The sequence below is a fragment of the Boleophthalmus pectinirostris genome, unplaced genomic scaffold (genome assembly GCF_026225935.1).
Source record: "Boleophthalmus pectinirostris isolate CB_2022bp ecotype Guang Dong unplaced genomic scaffold, ASM2622593v1 HiC_scaffold_2, whole genome shotgun sequence".
Taxonomy (NCBI): Eukaryota; Metazoa; Chordata; class Actinopteri; order Gobiiformes; family Gobiidae; genus Boleophthalmus; species Boleophthalmus pectinirostris.
In genome coordinates this window covers 42,265,915-42,290,947 of record NW_026571152.1, presented here as the reverse complement: position 1 = coordinate 42,290,947, position 25,033 = coordinate 42,265,915, and the positions used below count along the sequence as shown (strand labels likewise).

Sequence of the window (25,033 nt, the reverse complement as noted above, 5' to 3'; positions counted from 1 at the left end):
AAAGACAAATATGTTCATAAGAATGTTTCATGAATGAGGCTGAATGTCCTGCTGCAGAACCCAAGTGTGAGACAAAGATGAAAAAAGTAAGAAATCAGGAAGAGGGCAAATACTTTTTGACAGCACTGCAAATCGACCAACTGCTTCTCTCCAAATCTCCCACAAATTAACCTTGTGGCCTTGTTCATGATGTTTACAGTGTGTGGATGATCCCACAGTTAATCATAAAGGCAAATCGAGCCAGTTCTTAAACACTTTTTTGTAGTTTTTTTGTAGTTTCTCGTTCTCGGGGGCAAATGCATTCACTGGTATCCTTCCTGATAGTCCCCGTTGCCGTAGTGCTCGTCCTCCTGCTGCATTGTGGCTCCTCTCTTGTTCTTCCAGCCTTGTCTGCGCCCCGAGGAGTTGTCCGTGGTTCCGTAGCTCTTTTGGGCGGCGACAGAGTTTTCGTTGGTGAGTTCCGCCTCCTCGGCCAGCTCGTCGTCGTCCATGATGCCCAGTTTGTCCTCGGACATGTCCTCGGGGTTGGCCCACTCCTGCTGCTCGCCCGACGCAAAGATGGCGTAGAAGATGACGCCAGAGTAATGCACCATGGACGCGATGACGAAGACGTTCTGCCACTCCAAGCGGGTCTGTGGAGGGAGAGACATTCGGTGGTTTTGACACAGAGTTGTGCAAATAAAGGTTTTATATTCCGCATATTCCATGAATATTCCATTATATAAACATACATGTAGGACCCCCCCTCACTGTAAAGTACCAACAGTGTGTGAGGATTTACCTTGTGTTTGGTCAGGGCGCCCACGATGAGCGGACACACCATCCCGGACAGAGTGCCCACGCCGTTGGAAATGCCCATCAGGATGCTGGCGTAGCGAGGAGCGATGTCCAGGTGGTTCACGTTAAAACCTAAAAACAAATGTAAAAAAGCAACAATATAAAACATAAAACTTCTCACAGTGAAAACAGTGATGGAACTTTAGGCTTTTTTATGGGATTCAAATCTTTTGGATCGGTTCATTTCAAAGAGCTGTTCTGGCTCTTTTTATGTTTATTTGTATAACAGAGTTCAAATTTCCAGGGTTCCCACAGTCATGGAAATCCTGGAAAAGTCATGGAATTTTAGTATCTCTTTCACGCAACTACAGTGTTCTGTTAAGTTCTCATTAGACTAAAGACTATGAGACATCGACTCCAATTTGTCCAGTTTGTTTTTCACTCTTAAGACTCGGTGAAAACATCGCAAAGGTAAAACAGACACTATCTCTGTCATGAATCCTGTTTTTAGAGGCTTTAGATCCTCCTCAGTCTAGGTTTAAGCTGCTCTGGGCTTTCGCTGCCGTCTTTATGCCCAATTTGTGGTTGTTTATGGTTGTTATGGTCGTTTGCGTTTGCCTTGAACCCCGTCCACAGATCGTCTGCGTCGACCGACGTGCACCTCAAAAATTTTGTAACTACACATTGAACCGACGCAGAGAGCAGAGAGCAAGGGCTGTGATTGGTCGTCTCTACATCTGCTCTACACACATTTCCGTCATTTCGCTTTCCTGCTTCATTTTGTAAACACAGAAGCCATTTTTAAAATCCTCCTGCTCCGAAGATGAATCAACTAGAGGAACGTCTGATTGAAGAGGTGAGGAAATGTGATCACTTCTACAATTCCTCTTCCAAAAGCTACAACGAGCCAAATGTCAAGTATTTCATGGAGGGAGATCGGAAAAAACCTTGGTGTGGCTGAATGTTGTAAAAGGAAGATAAACACTCCACCAACGAGTTCATGTGATTTTGCGACTCAGCGCCCCCTGGTGTTGTGGTGGTGACCTCACGGCGCATAAATCTCGACGCAGATCTATAAATCAAAAACAACGGCAACAAGACGACGGCGGCGGCGACAGTGTGAGCTGAGTCGACGCAGAACTATAATTATGTTTTTAGCAGTAACATCTGTGTATCTGAATGAACCGCATTGTGCATCGCAGCTCTGACACGATTCACATCGTCATATTTTATAATCGTGATGCACTGTGGTACTTTGCATCATTACAACCTTAGTGTGAACAAATTTTATCTACAAACTCATCACAGAGATGTGTCCAAACCTCAAATCTGTTTAAAATGGTTCAGACTGAGAGTGGGAGTCTGTTTACTTTTTGAAATGATGAAAATCTAAATAAAATGTTGCTCTACAATATTAGTTATTAAAAATATAACTGTTAATAAGATGTGAAATGTTTCCATGCACAGAGCTCGCACTTGTTTTGTTTCCTGTGCTGGTTCTTGTGTTGGTTCAGAGTCAATAAAAATACATTTTTAAAGATTCAGATTCAGACCTTTAAAAAAAGCTACGATCCAGATCCAACTGTTCACTTTAAGGAACCGTTCAAAAGATCCGGCTCTTTCACGGACGCCACGTCACAAATCAGTGATGTGCTCCGACCTTTTAATAGGCAACTGTTTTATTAGTTAGGAGTTCATTCATGATTTAGTAACAGGTTCATTCAGTTTTAATCAGTCAAACGTCGGAGCTGTAACTCACACTTCTATGATTCTACTCGTTTAAAGCTGCACGGTGTAACTTTTCTGTGAACTACTGCGTCCAAATAATTTCCCTTTTGGATCAATAAAGTTTGTCTAAGTCTAAGACACAAATATAAATGTAAAGAGTGCAGACCTGAGATGGCAAATCCACTGAATCCAACCGCGAGCACCAGGAAGGAGATGGCCACAGCGCGAGTGTGAGAGAAACCCACCACCAGAAGAAGAGTGGCCTCCATCCCAAAACCTGGAACATCAGGGGAACATCAGAGGAACATCACAGGAACATCAGAGGAACATCACAGGAACATCAGAGGAACATCAGAGGAACACAGAGGAACATCAGAGGAACATCACAGGAACATCAGAGGAACATTAGAGGAACATCAGAGGAACATTAGAGGAACAACACAGGAACATCAGGAGAACATCAGCGGAACATCACAGGAACGTCAGTGGGACATCACAGGAACATCAGAGGAACATCAGAGGAAACATCAGGACACAGGACATCACAGGAACATCACAGGAACATCAGAGGAACATCACAGGAACATCAGAGGAACATCACACAGAGGAACATCACAGGAACATCAGAGGAACATCACAGGAACATCACAGGAACATCAGAGGAACATCACAGGAACATTAGAGGAACATCACAGGAACATCAGAGGAACATCACAGAAACATCAGAGGAACATCACAGGAACATCAGCGGAACATCACAGGAACATCAGAGGAACATCACAGGAACATCACAGGAACATCACAGGAACATTACAGGAACATCAGAGGAACATCACAGGAACATTAGAGGAACAACACAGGAACATCACAGGAACATTAGAGGAACAACACAGGAACATCACAGGAACATCACAGGAACATCAGAGGAACATTAGAGCCTTCCTCTCCACAGATCTGACCTGTAACTTGACCTGGAGGCATTGCGCGCTTGTCTCCATGGAAATCGATTTGTTTAATGCCACACTCTGAGACATTCTAGACAAAGCGAGATTCTAACAAGTAGTTATTAAACCCACAGCAGACGTACCTCCACAGTTCATCAGCTTCCGAACGTTTGTGGTGGACATGATTTTGTTGGTGCGTAAAAAGTCGGCGAGCTGCCCTCCGATCGGGACCACGATCGTCATGACCATGTGCGGCACCGCAGACAGGATGCCCACCTGAGAGAACGCACAAAAACACACACAAACTCAACACAAACTCAACGCAAACTCAACGCAAACTCAACGCAAACTCAACACAAACTCAACACAAACTCACACAAACTCAACACAAACTCAAACAAACTCAACACAAACTCAACAAACTCAACAAACAAACTCAAAAACACAAACTCAACAAACTCAAACAAACTCAACACAAACTCAACACACAAACTCAAACACAAACTCAACAAACTCAACACAAACTCAAACAACAAACAAACTCAACAAACTCAACACAAACTCAACACAAACTCAACACAAACTCAACACAAACTCAAACTCAAAAACTCAACACAAACTCAACACAAACTCAACAAACTCAACGCAAACTCAACAAACTCAACGCAAACTCAACGCAAACTCAACGCAAACTCAACACAAACTCAACACAAACTCAACACAAACTCAAACAAACTCAACACAAACTCAACAAACTCAACACAAACTCACACAAACTCAACACAAACTCAACAAACTCAACACAAACAAACTCACAAACTCAACAAACTCAACACAAACTCAACACAAACTCAACAAACTCAACAAACTCAACGCAAACTCAACAAACTCAACAACAAACTCAAACAACAAACTCAACGCAAAACCTCAACGCAAACTCAACAAACTCAACACAAACTCACACAACCTCAACAAACTCAACACAAACTTCTCAACAAACTCAACACAAACTCAACAAACAAACTCACACAAACTCACAAACTCAACACAAACTCAACAAACTCAACACAAACTCAACAACAAACTCAACAAACTCAACAAACTCAACAAACTCAACAAACTCAACACAAACTCAAACACAAACCAAACTCAACACAAACTCACACAAACTCAACAAACTCAACACAAACTCAACAACAAACTCAACAAACTCAACAACAAACAAACTCAAACTCAACAAACTCACACAAACTCAACACAAACTCAACGGCAAACTCAACAAACTCAACGCAAACTCAACGCAAACTCAAACAAAACTCAACACAAACTAACAACACAAACTCAACAAACTCAACACAAACTCAACACAAACTCAACAAACAACACAAACTCAACACAAACTCAACACAACTCAACTCACAAACTCAACGCAAACTCAAACAACAAACTCACAACACAAACTCAACAAACTCAACAAACTCACACAAACTCAACAAACTCAACACAAACTCAACACAAACTCAAACTCAACACAAACTCAACACAAACTCAACACAAACTCACACAAACTCAACACAAACTCAAACAAACTCAACACAAACTCAACACAAACTCAACGCAAACTCAAACAAACTCAACACAACTCAACACAAACTCAACGCAACCTCAACAAACTCAACACAAACTCAACACAAACTCAACAAACTCAACGCAAACTCAACAAACTCAATACAATCTCAACACAAACTCAACGCAACCTCAACGCAACCTCAACAAACTCAACACAAACTCACACAACCTCAACAAACTCAACACAAAACAACACACAAACTCACAAACTCACTCAACAAACTCAAACTCAACAAACTCAACACAAAACTCAAACAAACTCAAACTCAACAAACTCAAACAAACTCAAACAAACTCAACACAAACTCAACAAACTCAACAAAACTCAACACAAACTCAACACAAACTCAACACAAACTCAACACAAACAACACAAACTCAACAAACTCAACACAAACAACACAAACTCAACACAAACTCAACACAAACTCAACGCAACCTCAACAAACTCAACACAAACTCAACGCAACCTCAACAAACTCAACACAAACTCAACAAACTCAACGCAAACTCAACAAACTCAACAAACTCAACACAAACTCAACACAAACTCAACACAAACTCAACACAAACTCACACAAACTCACACAAACTCAACACAAACTCAACACAAACTCAACACAAACTCAACACAAACTCAAACAAACTCAACACAAACTCAACACAAACTCAACACAACTCAACACAAACTCACACAAACTCAACACAAACTCAACAAACTCAACAAACTCAACAAACTCAACACAAACTCAACACAAACTCAACACAAACTCAACACAAACTCACACAAACTCAACAAACTCAACACAAACTCAAACTCAACACAAACTCACACAAACTCAACACAAACTCAACAAACTCAACAAACTCAACACAAACTCAACACAAACTCAAACAAACTCAACAAACTCAACACAAACTCAACAAACTCAACACAAACTCAACACAAACTCAACAAACTCAACACAAACTCAACGCAAACTCAAACAAACTCAACACAAACTCAACGCAACAAACTCAACAAACTCAACACAAACTCAACGCAAACTCAACAAACTCAACACAAACTCAACACAAACTCAACACAAACTCAACAAACTCAACACAAACTCAACACAAACTCAACACAAACTCAACGCAACCTCAACGCAAACTCAACAAACTCAACACAAACTCAACACAAACTCAACAAACTCAACACAAACTCAACACAAACTCAACAAACTCAACACAAACTCAACAAACTCAACAAACTCAACACAAACTCAACACAAACCTCAACGCAAACTCAACAAACTCAACACAAACTCACACAACAAACTCAACACAAACTCACACAAACTCAACACAAACTCAACACAAACTCAACACAAACTCACACAAACTCAACACAAACTCACACAAACTCAACACAAACTCAACACAAACTCAAACTCACAAACTCAACACAAACTCAACACAAACTCAACACAAACTCAACGCAAACTCAACACAAACTCAACAAACTCAAACTCAACAAACTCAACACAAACTCACACAAACTCAACGCAAACTCAACAAACTCAACACAAACTCAACACAAACTCAACAAACTCAAACAAACTCACAAACTCAAACAAACTCAACACAAACTCAAACTCAACAAACTCAACACAAACTCAACAAACTCAACACAAACTCAACACAAACTCACACAAACTCAACACAAACTCAACACAAACTCAACACAAACTCAACACAAACTCAACAAACTCAACACAAACTCAACACAAACTCAACACAAACTCAACAAACTCAACACAAACTCAACAAACTCAACACAAACTCAACACAAACTCAACACAAACTCAACACAAACTCAACACAAACTCACACAAACTCAACGCAAACTCAACAAACTCAACAAACTCAACACAAACTCAACGCAAACTCAACAAACTCAACACAAACTCACACAAACTCAACGCAAACTCAACAAACTCAACAAACTCAACACAAACTCACACAAACTCAACGCAAACTCAACAAACTAAACACAAACTCACGCAAACTCAACGCAAACTCAACACAAACTCACACAACCTCAATGCAAACTCAACAAACTCAACACAAACTCACACAAACTCACACAAACTCAACGCAAACTCAACAAACTCAACACAAACTTTAAAAAATTACACATAAACGTCACTAAAAACCTTCTGAAACCACGTCATATTTGTGTGTCTAGTGTATTTTTGGGTTTCAGACAGCATCACAACATTTCTTCAGGGCAACATTAATGAACACAGATGGGGGCAGATACAATTAATATTGTTAAAATGTAAAATTATGTTGAAGTAAAGTGAGTTCTAGGGTTTAGTCGGTAATTGAAAATACCAGGTTCAATATTTGGATGTTTTATGGTGAAGTACAATGTGATCAACAGAGAAAATGTGTCTCTTTCCTCCATCTGAGAGTTTGACATCATCACATTCTAGAACCTGAAAACCACCAATAAAATTCTAATGGTTTATCCCAGACCTGGGCGTTGTCCAGCTCCAGGGCCACATGTGGTCGACTCTGACCGGCCCGTTTAAGATAATTTGGAATTACAAAATAAACATATTTTATAATTTTATCTCATGCTTGAACTAAAGTTGCATTGCTTTTATCTTACAGTTTTTTTTAAAATGACATTTTTTGTTCGGCAGCTTCACTTTTTCATTGTTTAGTCATAAAAGAAACTCTTCCCAGTCTGAGCAGTTCGTCAAAGCAATGATATTTACAGATTTTTATAAAAAAAAAAAAAAAATCATATTATGCAGAATTTACTTCAGCATTTTGGCCTCCTTAGTATTTTCTGTTTCTCTGTGGCCCCATGGAAAAATAATCACCCACCAAAAAGTGTCTAAATGAATCCCAAAAATGTGAGCACTAACTTCATATACATATATATTTTTTGTTTGTTTTTATGTAAATATATAACTGTGTATTTAAATGTTAGTTGTACTTGTATTTTAAAGAAATTACTTTTACATGAATTTATGAACTTTTACATTATTGCACCGTATTTTCCGGGTCATTAGTCTCGCTCTTAAGCCTCTAACCTCATCAAAAAATGACCGCGCGCCACAATCCAGAGCGCCCCACACACGAATCCACTCAGGTGTCCCAGTACGACTTCAGTAAACTACAAAGCCGCACCACCCGCAGAACACACAAACACACACGGAACAGACAGCGACCGCACAGCGAAACACACCCACAGACACACTCATCACTCCACGCTGACGAGGAACGGAACGGAGGAACGAACCGAAAAAAGCGAGCGCGACGTGCCGCTTCTAGACACGACTGAACAACTGAGTCACTGCGAACACGCCGACAATCCGCTGGTCCCAGACACACCCTCCCTACACGCCACAACTGAACAAAGCCCAGAGTCACCGTGAACGAACAAACAAACAAAACCACTCACCCATCACACTGTCGGGTTTCATTTACAGTCCCACGAGGTTTATTTGTGAAAAAAGTTTGAAAATAGACCATTTAATGACAGTGCGTCTTATAATCCAGAGCGACTAATAGCCCGGAAAACACGGTAATGTTTATTAATGTGCATTGTCCCACTGAAAACTAACTAAATAAACAACTAACTAACTAAATAAATAAATAAATTCATAAGTTTATATAACTGGTGTTTTTTCAGATTCTACAACAATGATGTCAGACTCTGAGATGGAGACAAATTGATTTCTGTCGTATTTTATGAAGAAATCTCCAAAAGGTAAATAAACGAATGTTGAACCTGATCATTTCTATTAGAGACTAAAGTCAAGAACTCACTGTGCTCCACCCACAGACTGTATAAACAAGTGGACAAAGTGAGTGTGACGTCACCCACGGCGTTCGGCTCCAGTCAAATGAAGCTCATCGTGGCCGGGGGTTATAGGAGCGAATTTAGAGCCGAGTTCCATATTAGGAACAGGAATTAATTTACGGACAAAACTGCAAAGTAAGAACACCGGGATCGTGTAGAGTGCTGTGATGTCATCGTTTTGAGACTGATACTGACCTTACTGATCGGAAAACCAAAGACCTCTTCAAAATACGCCGGCTGGCTGATCAAGAGCAGGTAGAACGTCCAGCTGCGGCAGAAGTTGGCGACGATGATGGCGTAGACGGGCATGGAGGTGAAGAAACGTCGCCAGGGAGTTTTAAATTTCTGCAGACACAAATTACAACGAGGAAATTAAAATTAAAATTATAAGAGCGCTGTGTAACGTTTTGAGCCTCCATCTGAACGTCCCCTGGAGTATCTACAAAGTTCCACTGTAGGGCAAAAAACTGATGGTGATGTTCCAAAACCAGTGTTGGGAACATTACTTTTAAAATGTATTCCCTTACAGATTACAGATTACATACCCCAAAATGTAGTTTGTAACGTAATCCATGAAGTTATTTAAGGTGACTAATGTAATCTGAATACTTTGGATTACTTGATTTGCTGTAGAGAAGCAAAGATGAGGAAATCTTCACATAAGATGTTTTGTCTGTTAAAAGAAAATAAAAAAGCCCAGACTTTACTGAACCAAATTAAAAATATTATTGATAGAAGACGAGGAGACACGTCCACACAGCAGGATTTAGTCCTGTTAAATCCTGTTTTAAACCTGGTTTAGACCTGGTTTAGACCTGGTTTTAGACCTGTTAAATCCTGTTTTAAACCTGGTTTAGACCTGGTTTAGACCTGGTTTTAGACCTGTTTTAGACCTGGTTTAGACCTGGTTTTAGACCTGGTTTTAGACCTGGTTTAGACCTGGTTTAGACCTGGTTTTAGACCTGGTTTAGACCTGGTTTAGTGTCCGGCAATGAGTGGAATTAAGAAAAAAAAATGGGGGGATTTAGCCCAAAATGTGAAAACAGGAAACTACCGCAGTGTAATCCATGTATTTCAACAAAGTAACTGTAATCCAATTACCACTCACTGAAACAGTAACTGTAACTGAATACAGTTACTCATAATTTGTACTCTGATTACGTAATTCTGGTACATGTAATCTGTTACTCCCCAACACTGTCCAAAACCACATGACAGGTCAGATCTATGGACAGGCGACACAGCTCACAGTAAAGGCACATTAATGATTTATGTTCTACGTTCTAGATACTCATATACGCTTCTGTCTATTGTGTGGTTCTGGTCCGTCTCCTCAGAGCGTTAATCTTAGCAGTGGTGCAGTACCTGAGCTGACCACAGCTAAAGTTTTTAAAAAGTGACTAGAACCAGCTGCAAAACAAATAAAAGCTTCTTTCAGATCGTTTTCTTGACTATTTTCCGACGGACGTGATCTCAAACCTGCCTGGACTCCTCCAAGTTTGTTTATTTGCTTCTCTATTTTGTCTGTTTTGGTAAATTCTCAGACTGACTGTTGTCGCCCTCTGGTGGTGGTTTAACAGAACACAGCCTTGACATTAGAAACATCTGGAAGTTTAAACACAGTCTCCACGCTTTGAACACACAGATCTGTTATATGTGAAAGAGGAGTAGAAATTAGGCTTTACACACGTTTTTCCAAGGCCTGTAATTGAATAAACACCACACAGCAAAAACTGGAGGGTTAAAATTACAGGGTAAAATATTTCGGAGCTGTTTTAACACAAAACACGTTATTTTAAAAATTTGAAAGTTAAATGGGGGTTCGAGTTGGGGTTATTTGCTAGAGTTGATATGGTTGAAGTTAATTCAACTTCCCTTAGTGTTAATTTGGCTCCTCCCACCACCACTTCAAACTCCCGTGAGAGAAGACCAGGTTGAACCAGTTTTGTTAAATTAACTAAAATAAAGTGTAAAAGTAAAACCAAATCAGGATAACTCTACAAAGTGTTATCCGTTTACAAAACATTAAAATAACTCTTGATTTCAGGTTAAAAACAAGTGTTAAAATTGACTCTCACAGAATCAGTTTTAACATTTTCTCAGGGTTTATTTAAGTCCAGTCTGTTCTATTTTTAATTAATTTAACATGATTGGAAATGTTCATTAAGTAACACTGGACCAAATTTCCTGTTTATCCCTGAAATCCAGAGTTATATTAATGTTTTGAGAGTAAACGGATAACACTTTGTAGAGTTATCCTGATTTAACTAAACAACACACAGAGGTGTTTTATTTTTAGACTTTATTTTAGTTAATTTAAGATAAAATTAAGAACAAAACTGGTTCAAACTGGTCTTATCTCGTGGGAGTTTGAAGTGGTGGTGGGAGGAGCCAAATTAACACTAAAGTAAGTTAAATTAACACTAAGAGAAGTTGAATTAACACAAAGGGAAGCTGAATTAACACAAAGGGAAGCTGAATTAACACAAAGGGAAGCTGAATTAACACAAAGAGAAGTTGAATTAACACAAAGAGAAGTTGAATTAACACAAAGAGAAGTTGAATTAACACAAAGAGAAGTTGAATTAACACAAAGAGAAGTTGAATTAACACTAAGAGAAGTTGAATTAACACTAAGAGAAGTTGAATTAACACAAAGAGAAGTTGAATTAACACTATGGGAAGCTGAATTATCTCCAGCCATATCAACTCTGGCAAATAACCCCAACTCAAACCCCCATTTAACTTTCAAATTGTTAAAATAACACTTTTTGAGTTAAAAACAACTATTACAAATATTTTACCCTGAAATTTTAACACTTTAACACACTACAGGCAGAGAAATGACGTGTCCGTAGAAACAAGCAGGTGAAAAAGATGACGCAAAAAGTTCCACAGTGCAACTTTCAGTCTAATATAATATTATTTACAGAGTCTTATGTTTTTCCAAGGTATTTTCAACTATAAATAAACCTGTAATTGAATAAACACCACACAGGAAACGCCGCATTAGAAAAGTTCCACAGTGCAGCTTTAGCTCTGCTGTAACGCGTACCTGTGTGGCGCTCTGCTTGCTCATGCTTTCTCCGATGGCGGCCTCGATGTAGAGCCTCTCCTCGTCGGTGATGGTGGGGTGGGCGGCCGGGCTCCCGTACGCCAGTAACAACCACATGATGTACCAGATGAACCCGAACACGCCTGAGAAAGACAACGAGTACACGATTTAACACCACGATATTACACAAAACTGACTCCTGTGAGGTTTGAGTCGTGTTCTAACCCTGTCCCCTCCTCAAAAACTGACCTGGAGGTGTGTTTTGTTTCATTTATTTGAGTAACACTATTTTCACCGTATTTTTCGGGCTATAAGTCGCACCTTTTGTCATAGTTTGTGTGTTTCCTGTGACTTATTCTCCAGTGCGATTTATATTTTAAAAATGTCAGTCTGGTGTGTGAGTATCTGCTGCTCCTGTTCCTCCTGTACCACTGTCACTTGGCTCTACTGCTACAATTTACAGGTGAGATCTGTGAAAAAGCGAGTCCACTCAGTAAAAATGCAGGTTTTTATGGTATTTTGAGCAGTAAAATCACACATAATGGAATAAATGCATGTTTTTAAAGTATTTTTGAGCAATAAAATGACAAAATGGAATAAATGCATGTTTATAACGTATTTTTGAGTAATAAAATCACACATAATGGAATAAATGCCTGTTTTTAAAGTATTTTTGAGTAATAAAATAACATAACATGGAATAAATGCATGTTTTTAAAGTATTTTTGAGTAATAAAATCGCACATAATGGAGTAAATGCATGTTTTAAAGTATTTTTGAGCAATAAAATAACATAAAATGGAATAAATGCATGTTTTTAAGGTATATTTGAGCAATAAAATCACACATAATGCAATAAATGCATGTTTTTAAAGTATTTTTGAGCAATAAAATTACACATAATAGCTAAAAATGCAACTACATATAAGTTTAATACCTTATTGTGGAACATTACAGACAAAGCAATAACACCACCATGCAAAGTTACGCAGTGCACCTTTAGGATGAAGATATTTCAAACAGAAGCGCCCCGACTAATAATAAAACCGGAGCATTTAAGGAGCAGCTCTGCAGATTTTTCATTATTAAACTGGAGTGAATGAGACACGACTCCGAGGCTCAGACAGGAACAGGCTCATTTACACCAATAAATCATCAGATAACATCACAGCAGAAGCAGAGTGCCATTTTATTAAAACACATTTGGCAAAGTGAGATTTTTGGTTTAATTAATCAAACATGAGCTGCTCTGATAACCAGGCGCCTCTGTTAAAGGGCCCACATTAAGCTGTTTTCTGATCTGTGTTCTGATGTAGTTTCAGTGTGTTTTGTTTCATTCACACGTTTAACACACAAACCCTGCACTTTTACGCTGAGTTCTTCTTGGATAACAACATTATAACGTGACTAAAAGCTCACAAGAATCAGTTTTGCATAATATAGGACATTTAAACAGCTCAGAAACACAGTGGTGGAATTAAAGGAGCCATGTGCAACTTTTCTGGTGGAGGACTTGCCACCTGCTCGTCTCCATGGGGATGTGATCACTTTGCCAGGAATGCTCCATAGTTATGGTTTTAAACATTTTACTCTGTGGAACTCTGTCCGAGGTGCTCTGTCTGAGGAACTCTGTCTGTGAAAGTCTGTCTGTGGAGCTCTGTTTGTGGAAATCTGTCTGTGGAGCTCTGTCTAAGGAACTCTGTCTGAGGAACTCTGTCTGTGGAAGTCTGTCTGTGGAACTCTGTCTGTGGAACTCTGTCTGTGGAACTCTGTCTGTGGAACTCTATCTGTGGAAGTCTGTCTGTGGAATTCTGTCTATGGAGCTCTGTCTTTGGAACTCTGTCTGTGGAACTCTATCTGTGGAATTCTGTCTATGGAGCTCTGTCTTTGGAACTCTGTCTTTGGAACTCTGTCTATGGATCTCTGTCTGAGGATCTCTGTCTGTGGAATTCTGTCTGTGGAGCTCTGTCTGAAGAACTCTATCTGAAGAACTCTATCTGAAGAACTCTATCTGAAGAACTCTGTCTGTGGAACTCTGTCTCTGGAGCTCTATCTGAAGAACTCTGTCTGTGGAACTCTGTCTGTGGAGCTCTGTCTGTGGAACTCTGTCTGAGGAACTCTGTCTGAAGAACTCTGTCTGTGGAAGTCTGTCTGTGGAACTCTGTCTGTGGAACTCTGTCTGTGGAACTATCTGTGGAAGTCTGTCTATGGAGCTCTGTCTGTGGAACTCTGTCTGTGGAACTCTGTCTGTGGAACTCTATCTGTGGAAGTCTGTCTGTGGAATTCTGTCTATGGAACTCTGTCTTTGGAACTCTGTCTGTGGAACTCTGTCTGTGGAACTCTGTCTGTGGAACTCTATCTGTGGAAGTCTGTCTGTGGAATTCTGTCTATGGATCTCTGTCTGAGGATCTCTGTCTGTGGAACTCTGTCTGTGGAGCTCTGTCTGAAGAACTCTGTCTGTGGAAGTCTGTCTGTGGATCTCTGTCTGAAGAACTCTATCTGAAGAACTCTGTCTGTGGAACTCTGTCTCTGGAGCTCTATCTAAAGAACTCTGTCTGTGGAACTCTGTCTGTGGAGCTCTGTCTGTGGAGCTCTGTCTGTGGAGCTCTGTCTGTGGAACTCTGTCTGTGGAAGTCTGTCTGTGGAAGTCTGTCTGTGGATCTCTGTCTGAAGAACTCTATCTGAAGAACTCTGTCTGTGGAACTCTGTCTCTGGAGCTCTATCTAAAGAACTCTGTCTGTGGAGCTCTGTCTGTGGAGCTCTGTCTATGGAGCTCTGTCTGTGGAACTCTGTCTGTGGAACTCTGTTTGTGGAACTCTGTCTGTGGAGCTCTGTCTGTGGAACTCTGTCTGTGGAACTCTGTCTGTGGAGCTCTGTCTGAAGAACTCTGTCTGTGGAAGTCTGTCTGTGGATCTCTGTCTGAAGAACTCTATCTGAAGAACTCTGTCTGTGGAACTCTGTCTATGGAGCTCTGTCTATGGATCTCTGTCTGAGGATCTCTGTCTGTGGAACTCTGTCTGTGGAGCTCTGTCTGAAGAACTCTGTCTGTGGAAGTCTGTCTGTGGATCTCTGTCTGAAGAACTCTATCTGAAGAACTCTGTCTGTGGAACTCTGTCTCTGGAGCTCTATCTAAAGAACTCTGTCTGTGGAGCTCTGTCTGTGGAGCTCTGTCTGTGGAGCTCTGTCTGTGGAACTCTGTCTGAAGAACTCTGACTGTGGAGCTCTGTCTGTAGAACTCTGTCTGTGGAGCTCTGTTTGTGGAGCTCTGTCTGAGGATCTCTGTCTGTGGAACTCTGTCTGTGGAGCTCTGTCTGAAGAACTCTGTCTGTGGAACTCTGTCTGTGGAGCTCTGTCTGAAGAACTCTGTCTGTTGAACTCTGTCTCTGGAGCTCTATCTGAAGAACTCTGTCTGTGGAGCTCTGTCTGAAGAACTCTATCTGAAGAACTCTGTCTGTGGAACTCTGTCTGTGGAGCTCTGTCTGTGGAGCTCTGTCTGTGGAACTCTGTCTGTGGAAGTCTGTCTGTGGAAGTCTGTCTGAAGAACTCTGTCTGTGGAGCTCTGTCTGTGGAGCTCTGTCTGAGAAACTGTCTGAGGAACTCTGTCTGAAAAACTCTGTCTGTGGAAGTCTGTCTGAGGAACTCTGTCTGTGGAACTCTGTCTGAGGAACTCTGTCTGTGGAACTCTGTCTGTGGCCCAAATGTCGATTTATTGAGCTAAGATTAAGTCAAATTAATTCCACTTTAACTCCACTGATAAAACAACAAATATTTGCACAATATAAGACTCACCATAAACGTAAAACACAGAGGGCCAGCCCACGTACTGCACCAGGATCCCCGCCAACGGCATCGCGATCACTGCCCCGGCGTAAGACCCTGCACACAACAAAACAAAACAGCGCTAAATATCCCTAAAAAACCAACAATATTAGTTCAATATAATAATTTTGGTACACATTTTATCTCAAAAGGCAGGGCAAAAAGAGGCTCAGCTTTTTCAGCATCTGTTTTAAAATCTCCAATGTTTAAAGAGCTCATATTAATATTCACTGATCCATGTTCTAATGTAGTTCCATCATGCTTCTCTCGAACAGAAAACACTATGTTCCACTTTGTGATGTCATGTGGTGATAGAGGAAGAGCTTCGCTGCGTTTTTACTCCACTCCACATCCCTTCACTAGAATCATCTGGATCATTTCACAGCTGGAATTGCCGATCTCTACTGAACTAAAACCAACTTTATAGTCACGCGTCAAATCGTCTGCATCACGACACAGAGTCGGCAAGAGGAAGCGACGCAGACAATAAGGCCTGTGATTGGTCGTCTCTACGTCCTCGCAGATCCATAAATCAAAAACGAAGGTGACAAGGCAATGACGTCAGTGTGTGTTGAGTCGACACCGAAATATAATTCAACCTTCAGCGTTGTCTTGAACCCCCTCCTGGTCATGTTGACTGACACGCACCGCCAAAACTTTCTAACTATGCATCGAAAAGACACAAACAGCAGTGAAAGCGACAGAGACAATAACAGGGCAGCTGCGGGGTCTTAAAAATCTTAATAAGGTCTTAAATTTCATGATCCTAAATGAAGGCCTTAAAAAGTCTTAACTTATGTTGCCCAAGTCTTTTTTTTTTCACAAAGGTTTTAAATTTCATTAGCCTATTTTTTATTTTTTTTGGAAACTCAACCAGGCTGCAGTGAAATGTTAAACGGAGGGAGGGAAAAACAACAACGTGAAATCATGTAACGTGAATGAACGTCTAATTTGGAGTATGAGAAAACAATACTTTGGTTTCTGGCGCCGGCGGCAATAAGTAAAAAATTGGTAGAGTGGAAGAAGACGTTGGATGGATCATGGGGAAGTGTAGGTTTGTGGCTCTTAGATTCTAGCAGTGTTGTGCAAGTTCACACTTTTCATGAACTAGTTCAAAGTTCAGTTCACACTTGTTCAAAGTGAATAGTTCACGTTCATAGTTCACAATTTTAATTTTGAACTAGTTCAAAGTTCAGTTCATTTTATATTTAGATGAATCTGTAAATGAAAGGCTGCATTTATTTTTCAACTGACTTCTAGTTTACAACAACTTTACAAGATCCACTGTTGGACAAGTGACTTTAAAACTGTAATGTGTTATTTATGACTTGTTACTGTCATTTCAAAAGTCATTTGTTACATTACAGTTTACTGTATTAAAAATGTAAAACATGACACGACTATTGCAGCACTTTTAATTTACTCTCACCAAAAGAACTGTTAAGATGCTGAACTTTTGCGCCGTATATGGACTGAACCAGGACCTTAAACCAGGTTAAACCAGGACTAAACCAGTGAACCAGGTCCAAACCAGGACTAAACCAGGTTTAAACCAGGACTAAACCAGAACTGAACCAGGTCTAAACCAGGTAAACCAGGTTCTAAACCAGGACTAAACCACTTTTTTAAACCGACTGAACCAGGACTTAACCAGGTTTAAACCAGGAATAAACCAAGACTAAACCAGGACTGAACCAGAATTGAACCAGGTCTAAACCAGGATTGAACCAGGACTGAACCAGGTCTAAACCAGAACTGAACCAGGACTAAACCAGGACTAAACCAGACTAAACCAGGACCAAACCAGGACTAATCCTGGACTAGAACTTGGAATCTAGGACCGCCCCTGAGAGAACCCCGAGTGCGATCGGGCATCAGCTGCGTTCAGCTCTGTGGAGCGCGGACTTCTGCGGTCATTTCGCTCAGGATCACGGTCTACGCGGGCGCACCTCCGGCGTTTCACCGCTGCTGATATCGCGGTGATTTTAGCAAATTTGTATGAAGAAAAACGAAAAACCCACTGACATATGTACCAAGTAAATAATACGCGCGCGGAGCAACGTCCTGTGCGTGTATTTTTCAGAAAATAGGATCCATTCTGTTTTTTGACGCTCTACACGAGCGTAGGTGCGTATCCCCGTCAAAATCCACAGAGAGCATGTATCTATTGTTGTATTTGCGCATTTACCATCAGCACATTGTGCTCCCTGGGCAGTTGTGGATCATGTGAAAGAGCCCAGATCCACATAGACTGTTAATTAGTGCTTTGAAATTTACTTTTGAAATCCTTGCGTTTGCCGTGGTCAGCCTGTACAGAAGGTAATACAAGCAGCTAAACGCGCCAGTCAAGTTTGATTGACTTCCCATTGAGAGACACAAGAGCCCGTACGTTCGCTAAACTGCCGGTGGAGTTGCCTTCGCGTTGACACGCGGCTGTGGTTTCGCGAGGTGAAGTGCGAGCAGATCATCACTCGTCAAATTCCGACGTTTAACTGAACCCCAACAGTTGACGTACGTCGTTCATCATACATAATTTGAACAAATTCACGTTCAAGTTCTTGATTTACAAAAGTGTTGCGTTCAGTTCAAAGTTCACTGAAAAATGAACGTGTTCAGTGAACGCGTTCTTTTGAACTCGTTCATGCACAACACTGGATTCTAGATACAGTTGTTTGGTCATTATTAGAATTGGATCTGGTGTTTTTCGTGTGCATAATGGGTACAATACGATGTTGGCCTTAATTTTCATTTAAATGGTCTTAAAAAGGTCTTAAAAGAGTCTTAAATTTGGCGTCGTCAAACTCGGGGATACCCTGAATATGGGCTGTGATTGTTCCTCTCTACATCCGCTCTACAGACATTTCCGGTACTCCGCTTTCCCGCTTAATTTTGTAAACACGAACGCCATTTTTAAATCCTCGCCCCCTGGTGTTGTGGCGGTGAATTACTTCGGGCACACAGACGTCAGCGAAAATCCATAAGTCAAAAATGACAGCGACAATGTACAGGGAGTCGACGCAGAGCTATAATTCGGCCTTAAAGGTAAAAGGAGCTGTTCACTTGAAAACTATCACTCCATGACATCACACAGTGGAACAGAGCATTTTGAGTTTTGGAGATGTAGCCAGACTAATAATAAAGTGTTACTCAAACGTGTGAAACAAAACACAACTCAAAGTCTGTTTTTGAGGAGGGACCATGACTTAAAGGTTGTATAGAGGATTTTCCAAGGAACGAGAAATCCAGCGACTGTTTGTCCTTTTTCAAATGTTGCGCATGCGTGAAACCACCTCCCCTCCCCTACAGCTCCTACGTAGAAACGCCTCCTCCCTCCTCCTCCTTACGCCAGAAACAGGTTTGTTTACAGCCGGTGCTGCACATGACTTGTAAACAACTAACTACAGTGTTGGTTAGACAAGACGGAGAAGTGAGGAGCGGGGGGAGCGGGTGTGCGGACATTTCGTTCGCGGACGAGAAGTGAGGAGCAGGGAGAGAGGGAGGAGAGAGGAGAGGGGAGCAGGAAAGGGGTGCAGAGAAGAGTGCGTGGAGATTCCGTGCAAATGAACTAGCTACAAGACGCAGCAGCAAGCGGACTCTTTCTTTGCCTTGAAAATTACGTTTTCAGACATAGGATATCGCTTTCGTGTCCTGAAAAACGTTTGTGTAGCTCTTGGAAATAAAGTACGTTTTCATAATAAGCAGAAGTTTCCTGTCCAGGAGTAATTTGTGGACCAGTGTGTCAGTCTTTAGACCCTTCGTCTGCTTCAGTCGCGCCATCGCTGGAATGAATCTATAAGAATCACCTTAGTTTGGCTTCGCTGCTTTTCCCCTTGTCTTCTTCTTTCACCTCAAAAACGGACTTTCTTTTGCGGCGAACTGCTCCTGGATTCTTGTCGCCATTGCAACAAACTTTGTGCGAACTGCGAGGAAGATATAGGTCAAAAAGCCTCTAAGAACTGTTGCGTTGGTGGAGTAAACAGTGTCTGTGCGGCTTGCGTCTGTGGACTGTGTGACAGTCGTACGTAAACCACGTACCGGCGGCGCAGGCAAGTCAGTTACACTAGAAACGTAGGGAGATTGATTGACAGCCTGTCAGCTCACAGATAACGAGGCAGTGTCGTTATCTATTGGCAAATGTTTCACTGGCCCCACCACGTCCAGAGTTGATGAATTTTTATTCTCTTTTTTTTTGGTCATCATAATTACAAGGCGACTGCATCTATAATCTATCACTGACAATTTGAAACCAAAAAAAATCCTCCATACAACCTTTAAATCTCACAAGAATCCAGTGTGTGTAATATTGGACCTTTAATCATAAAACACTGTTGTTATTATTATTTTACCGTTTTAGATTCAGGGGAACAAAAACAGATGAATATTGTGACTTTCCTTTCGTGCTTTAACACATCAGAACACTCACCACAGAAGGAGGTAGTGGCCAGTCGGCTCCGTTCAAGAGGCGGAGCCCATTTGGACCACAGCCCGTGGCATGCTGGGTAAGTGACGCCCTGGAGACAAGATAAAAAACAAGAAATGAGGAGAGAACAAAATCACATATATTATACACAAACATCTCTCATCTCTCTGCGCCTGTTATTATCACAATATGGATCTCAACATTTACCGTATTCTTGAGAGTAAACAGAACTGTAGTTAAAAATGTGCTGCTTGTTCCTGTTGAAATTCCTTGAGGAGCTTTTGCTGCATCATTACTGACATTATCCAAATCATTAATATCAAGATTGTTGATCTTTGGAGCTCCATGTTATTTTAGCTCCTTTAAACCCAAAACAGTGGGATTAAAAGGTCCACATTACACTAGTTTGACCTCTGTTCTAATTTCCTTATCACAAATAGACCTGGAGTTGTGTTTTGTTTCATTCTCACATGTTTAACACACAAACCCTGCACATTTAGGCTGATTCCACCTTGTGATGCCATGTGGTAATACAATAAGTGCTCCACTGTGTTTTTAAACTCCACACACCTTCACTAGGATTGGGTGATTGCATAATTCCAGCCCTGAAATTTTCAGTCTCTACTGAACTAAAGGTAAAAGGAGCTGTTCACTTGAAAACTACCACTTCATGACATCGTAAGGTGGAACAGAGCATTTAGAGCTTTGGAGATATGGACAGACTAATAATAAAAGTCAAACTCAAACATGAGAATGAAACAAAACACAACTTCAGGTCTGTTTTGAGGAGGTAACTACATTATAAAAAGCTCACAATGGTCAATTTTTCATGATTTACGGCCTTTAGGCAAAGAGTTGTGTGATTTGTGATGGCTAAAAATATTATTGAGAAACTAGTCTTATAAGGTTACGTTTACACTGAAACGAATCACCGTATCATAAATTATTTGGGTCCAGACACGTCGTTTCTGTGTCCGCAAGCCTTCCCCTATCCACACAACTTTGAGCAGATTTGTTCACGTTTTACAGAAACGAAACTTAAAACCACATTTGCATCAACGAAACGCTCAAAAAAAACCAGCTCTTTCCTTGTGTCGCTGATGTGGTTCAGCTTCTGTTGGACTAAAGGAAACGACTCAGTGGAATATGAGTGTTCTTTCTGTGACAGAGGGGTGTTCTGCTGATGGTGAGTCTGTTCTGTGTTTCTGTCGTGTTGGAGATGGTTCATGTGAAACTTTTCAGAGATTATACGTCTGCAGGTCGTACACACAGACACACGGACATATGAATGGACACATATTCTCGCCTCTTAGTGTTTTGTCGGTGAATTACTTCGTGGTGCACAGACCTACATCAGAGTATCAGTGTTTTCAGGCGTCCACACGGTGCCGGATCAGATCTGTACCAACATGAATTCGTGGGAGCTGGAGGCACCAGATCGTTCCGACTCTGGAGCCGTTTTCAATCGGATTAGTGTGAACGAACACTGCACCCACAACCAGAACGACTCCAAGTCTGTATGATCCGATGATGTTTATGGAGAATGGCTGACCAATAGAAGAATAGACCATAGACGTATATATCAGGGGTGTCCAAACTATGGCCCGGGGGAAACATTTCTTTTTGGCCCTCAGGTTTTCTGGTGAATTTGCCACATTATCATGGGAAGAACTTTTTACTGCTATTTCAGACTTGTCATTTTGATCTTTAAATGTTCGCATTATTAGTGATCCTGGTGTTTTATTTTGATATTTTGTCTACAAATCAATTCTAGACACACACTCACCTCCACGAGACCCTGCAGGATTCGCACAAACATGACGCAGCCGTAGTGAACTCTGGCCGCCGACGGGATGAACATGTTGAGCATCGAGGTGAGAAAGATGGCCGCTCCGAACACTCTGAAACGGAACACAACATCAGCCACATCGCAGGAGAAATGAGCTGGACCTGGATTTGAAAAGATGAATTGCTCCAGACACCTTCATTTGGAATCATTTGGATCAGGAACAACATTTTAACAAGACTAAAAGCTCACAAGAGTCAGTTTTCTCCTTTAATTGAAATGTAATATGTTCTCTAATACTCTAATAATCACCATGGCAACAATCACAATATTTGTCAGTGTTTTCCAGTTATTATTTAGCCGTATTCACATATTTTGAAGTGTCTCCCTGGTTCCTGTTCTGATACAGACAGCTCAATAAAGTCTGAGCGTATCTGTGCCTCCGTCTGAACCTCTGTCAGTCTGAGTGTGACAGGCCTGAGCCCACAGCCAAACAATGTGATAACGGCACAATAAAGGAGCCGGGCACCACAGCCGCCGACACAACTGACCACAGACGCAGACACAACTGACCACAGACGCAGACACAACTGACCACGAACACCAACACAACTGACCACGAACACCAAAACAACTGACCACAGCCAAACAATGTGATAACGGCACAATAAAGGAGCCAGGCACCACAGCCGCCGACCACAACTGACACAGACCAGACACAATGACCACAGACGCAGACACAACTGACCACAACACCAACACAAACTGACACCACGAACACCAAAACAACTGACCACAGCCAAACAATGTGATAACGGCACAATAAAGGAGCCAGGCACCACAGACACGCACAGACACAACTGACCACAGACACAGACACAACTGACCACAGCTGACAGACACACACTGACCACAACCACAGACACAACTGAACACACACAAACACAATGACACAAAACAAACATGGCACAACACAACTGACAACAGACACAAGACCCACAGAACACAACTGACCACAACACAATAAAGGACCCAAACAGACAAGACACCACAACACACACTGACACACAGACACAACTGGACAAACACCAAAACACTGACCAGAACACAAACAACTGACCACAGCCAAACAATGTGATAACGGCACAATAAAGGAGCCAGGCACCACAGCGCCGACACAACTGACCACAGACGCAGACACAACTGACCACAGACGCAGACACAACTGACCACAACCACCAAAACAACTGACCACGAATCACCAAAACAACTGACCACAGCCAAACAATGTGATAACGGCACAATAAAGGAGCCAGGCACCACAGCCGCCGACACAACTGACCACAGACACAGACACAACTGACCACAGCTGACACAACTGACACAACCACAGACACAACTGACCACAGCCAAACAATGTGATAACGGCACAATAAAGGAGCCGGGCACGCCAGGAAAACAACACAACTGACCACAGACGCAGACACAACTGACCACAGCCACAGACACAACTGACCACAGCCACAGACACAACTGACCACAGACACAACTGACCACAGACACAGACACAACTGACCACAGCCAAACAATGTGATAATGGGTAAATAAAGGAGCTGGGCACGAGAGAAAAACAACACAACTGACCACAGACACAACTGACCACGAACACCAAAACAACTGACCACGAACACCAAAACAACTGACCACAGCCAAACAATGTGATAACGGCACAATAAAGGAGCCAGGCACCACAGCCGCCGACACAACTGACCACAGACGCAGACACAACTGACCACAGACGCAGACACAACTGACCACGAACACCAACACAACTGACCACGAACACCAAAACAACTGACCACAGCCAAACAATGTGATAACGGCACAATAAAGGAGCCAGGCACCACAGCCGCCGACACAACTGACCACAGACACAGACACAACTGACCACAGCTACAGACACAACTGACCACAACCACAGACACAACTGACCACAGCCAAACAATGTGATAACGGCACAATAAGAGGAGCCGGGCACGCCAGGAAAACAACACAACTGACCACAGACGCAGACACAACTGACCACAGCCACAGACACAACTGACCACAACCACAGACACAACTGACCACAGACACAACTGACCACAGACACAGACACAACTGACCACAGCCAAACAATGTGATAATGGGTAAATAAAGGAGCCTGGGCACGAGAGAAAACAACACAACTGACCACAGACACAACTGACCACGAACACCAAAACAACTGACCACGAACACCAAAACAACTGACCACGAACACCAAAACAACTGACCACGAACACCAAAACAACTGACCACAGCTACAGACACAACTGACCACAGCCAAACAATGTGATAATGGCACAATAAAGGAGCTGGGCATGCCAGAAAAACAACAGAACTGACTACAACTGCTAATCAGAACTGACCACATCCACGAATCCCCAACCACAAACACAACTGACCACAGCCAAACAGTGTGATAACGGCACAATAAATGCCGGGTACACCAGGAAAACAACATAACTGACCACAACCACAGACACAACTGACCACAACCACCAACACAACTGACCACAACCAAACAATGTGATAACAGCAGAATAAATGCACCTGGCACACCAGAAAAACAACACAACTGACCACAGCCACAGACACAATTAACCACAACCATGAACCACCAACAGAACTGACCACAATGACGAATTACTAACATAACTGACCACAACCACCAACATGACTGACCATAATCACCAACACAACTGACCACAACCATAAACCACCAATCAGAACTGACCACAACCACGAATCACCAACACAACTGACCACAGCCACCAACAATGTGATAACAGCACAATAAATGCACCAGGAAAACAACACAACTGACCACAACCACCAAAATAATTCTGTAAAATACACAAAAACAGCAGAGACCTGCAGAGGGCAACAGTCCAACATGAAAATTCCACAGAAAACATTAAACCAAATTTAT

General features: G+C 41.7%; 1 protein-coding gene across 1 annotated transcript in view; it reads right to left on the bottom strand.

Moving 5' to 3' along the window:
* Positions 1–302: 302 nt before the first annotated feature.
* The window catches only part of slc17a8 (solute carrier family 17 member 8), a 51,983-nt gene continuing 27,252 nt past the window's right edge, over positions 303–25,033 (bottom strand). Inside the window, exons 4-12 of the mRNA XM_055155545.1 lie at positions 22,021–22,135; positions 20,238–20,325; positions 15,785–15,871; positions 11,996–12,138; positions 9,136–9,285; positions 3,593–3,725; positions 2,672–2,782; positions 782–909; positions 303–632 (exon numbers count right to left, since the gene is read on the bottom strand). Of these exons, the coding sequence (XP_055011520.1) occupies positions 303–632; positions 782–909; positions 2,672–2,782; positions 3,593–3,725; positions 9,136–9,285; positions 11,996–12,138; positions 15,785–15,871; positions 20,238–20,325; positions 22,021–22,135 (1,285 nt within the window). The remainder of the gene's footprint in view (positions 633–781; positions 910–2,671; positions 2,783–3,592; positions 3,726–9,135; positions 9,286–11,995; positions 12,139–15,784; positions 15,872–20,237; positions 20,326–22,020; positions 22,136–25,033) is intronic.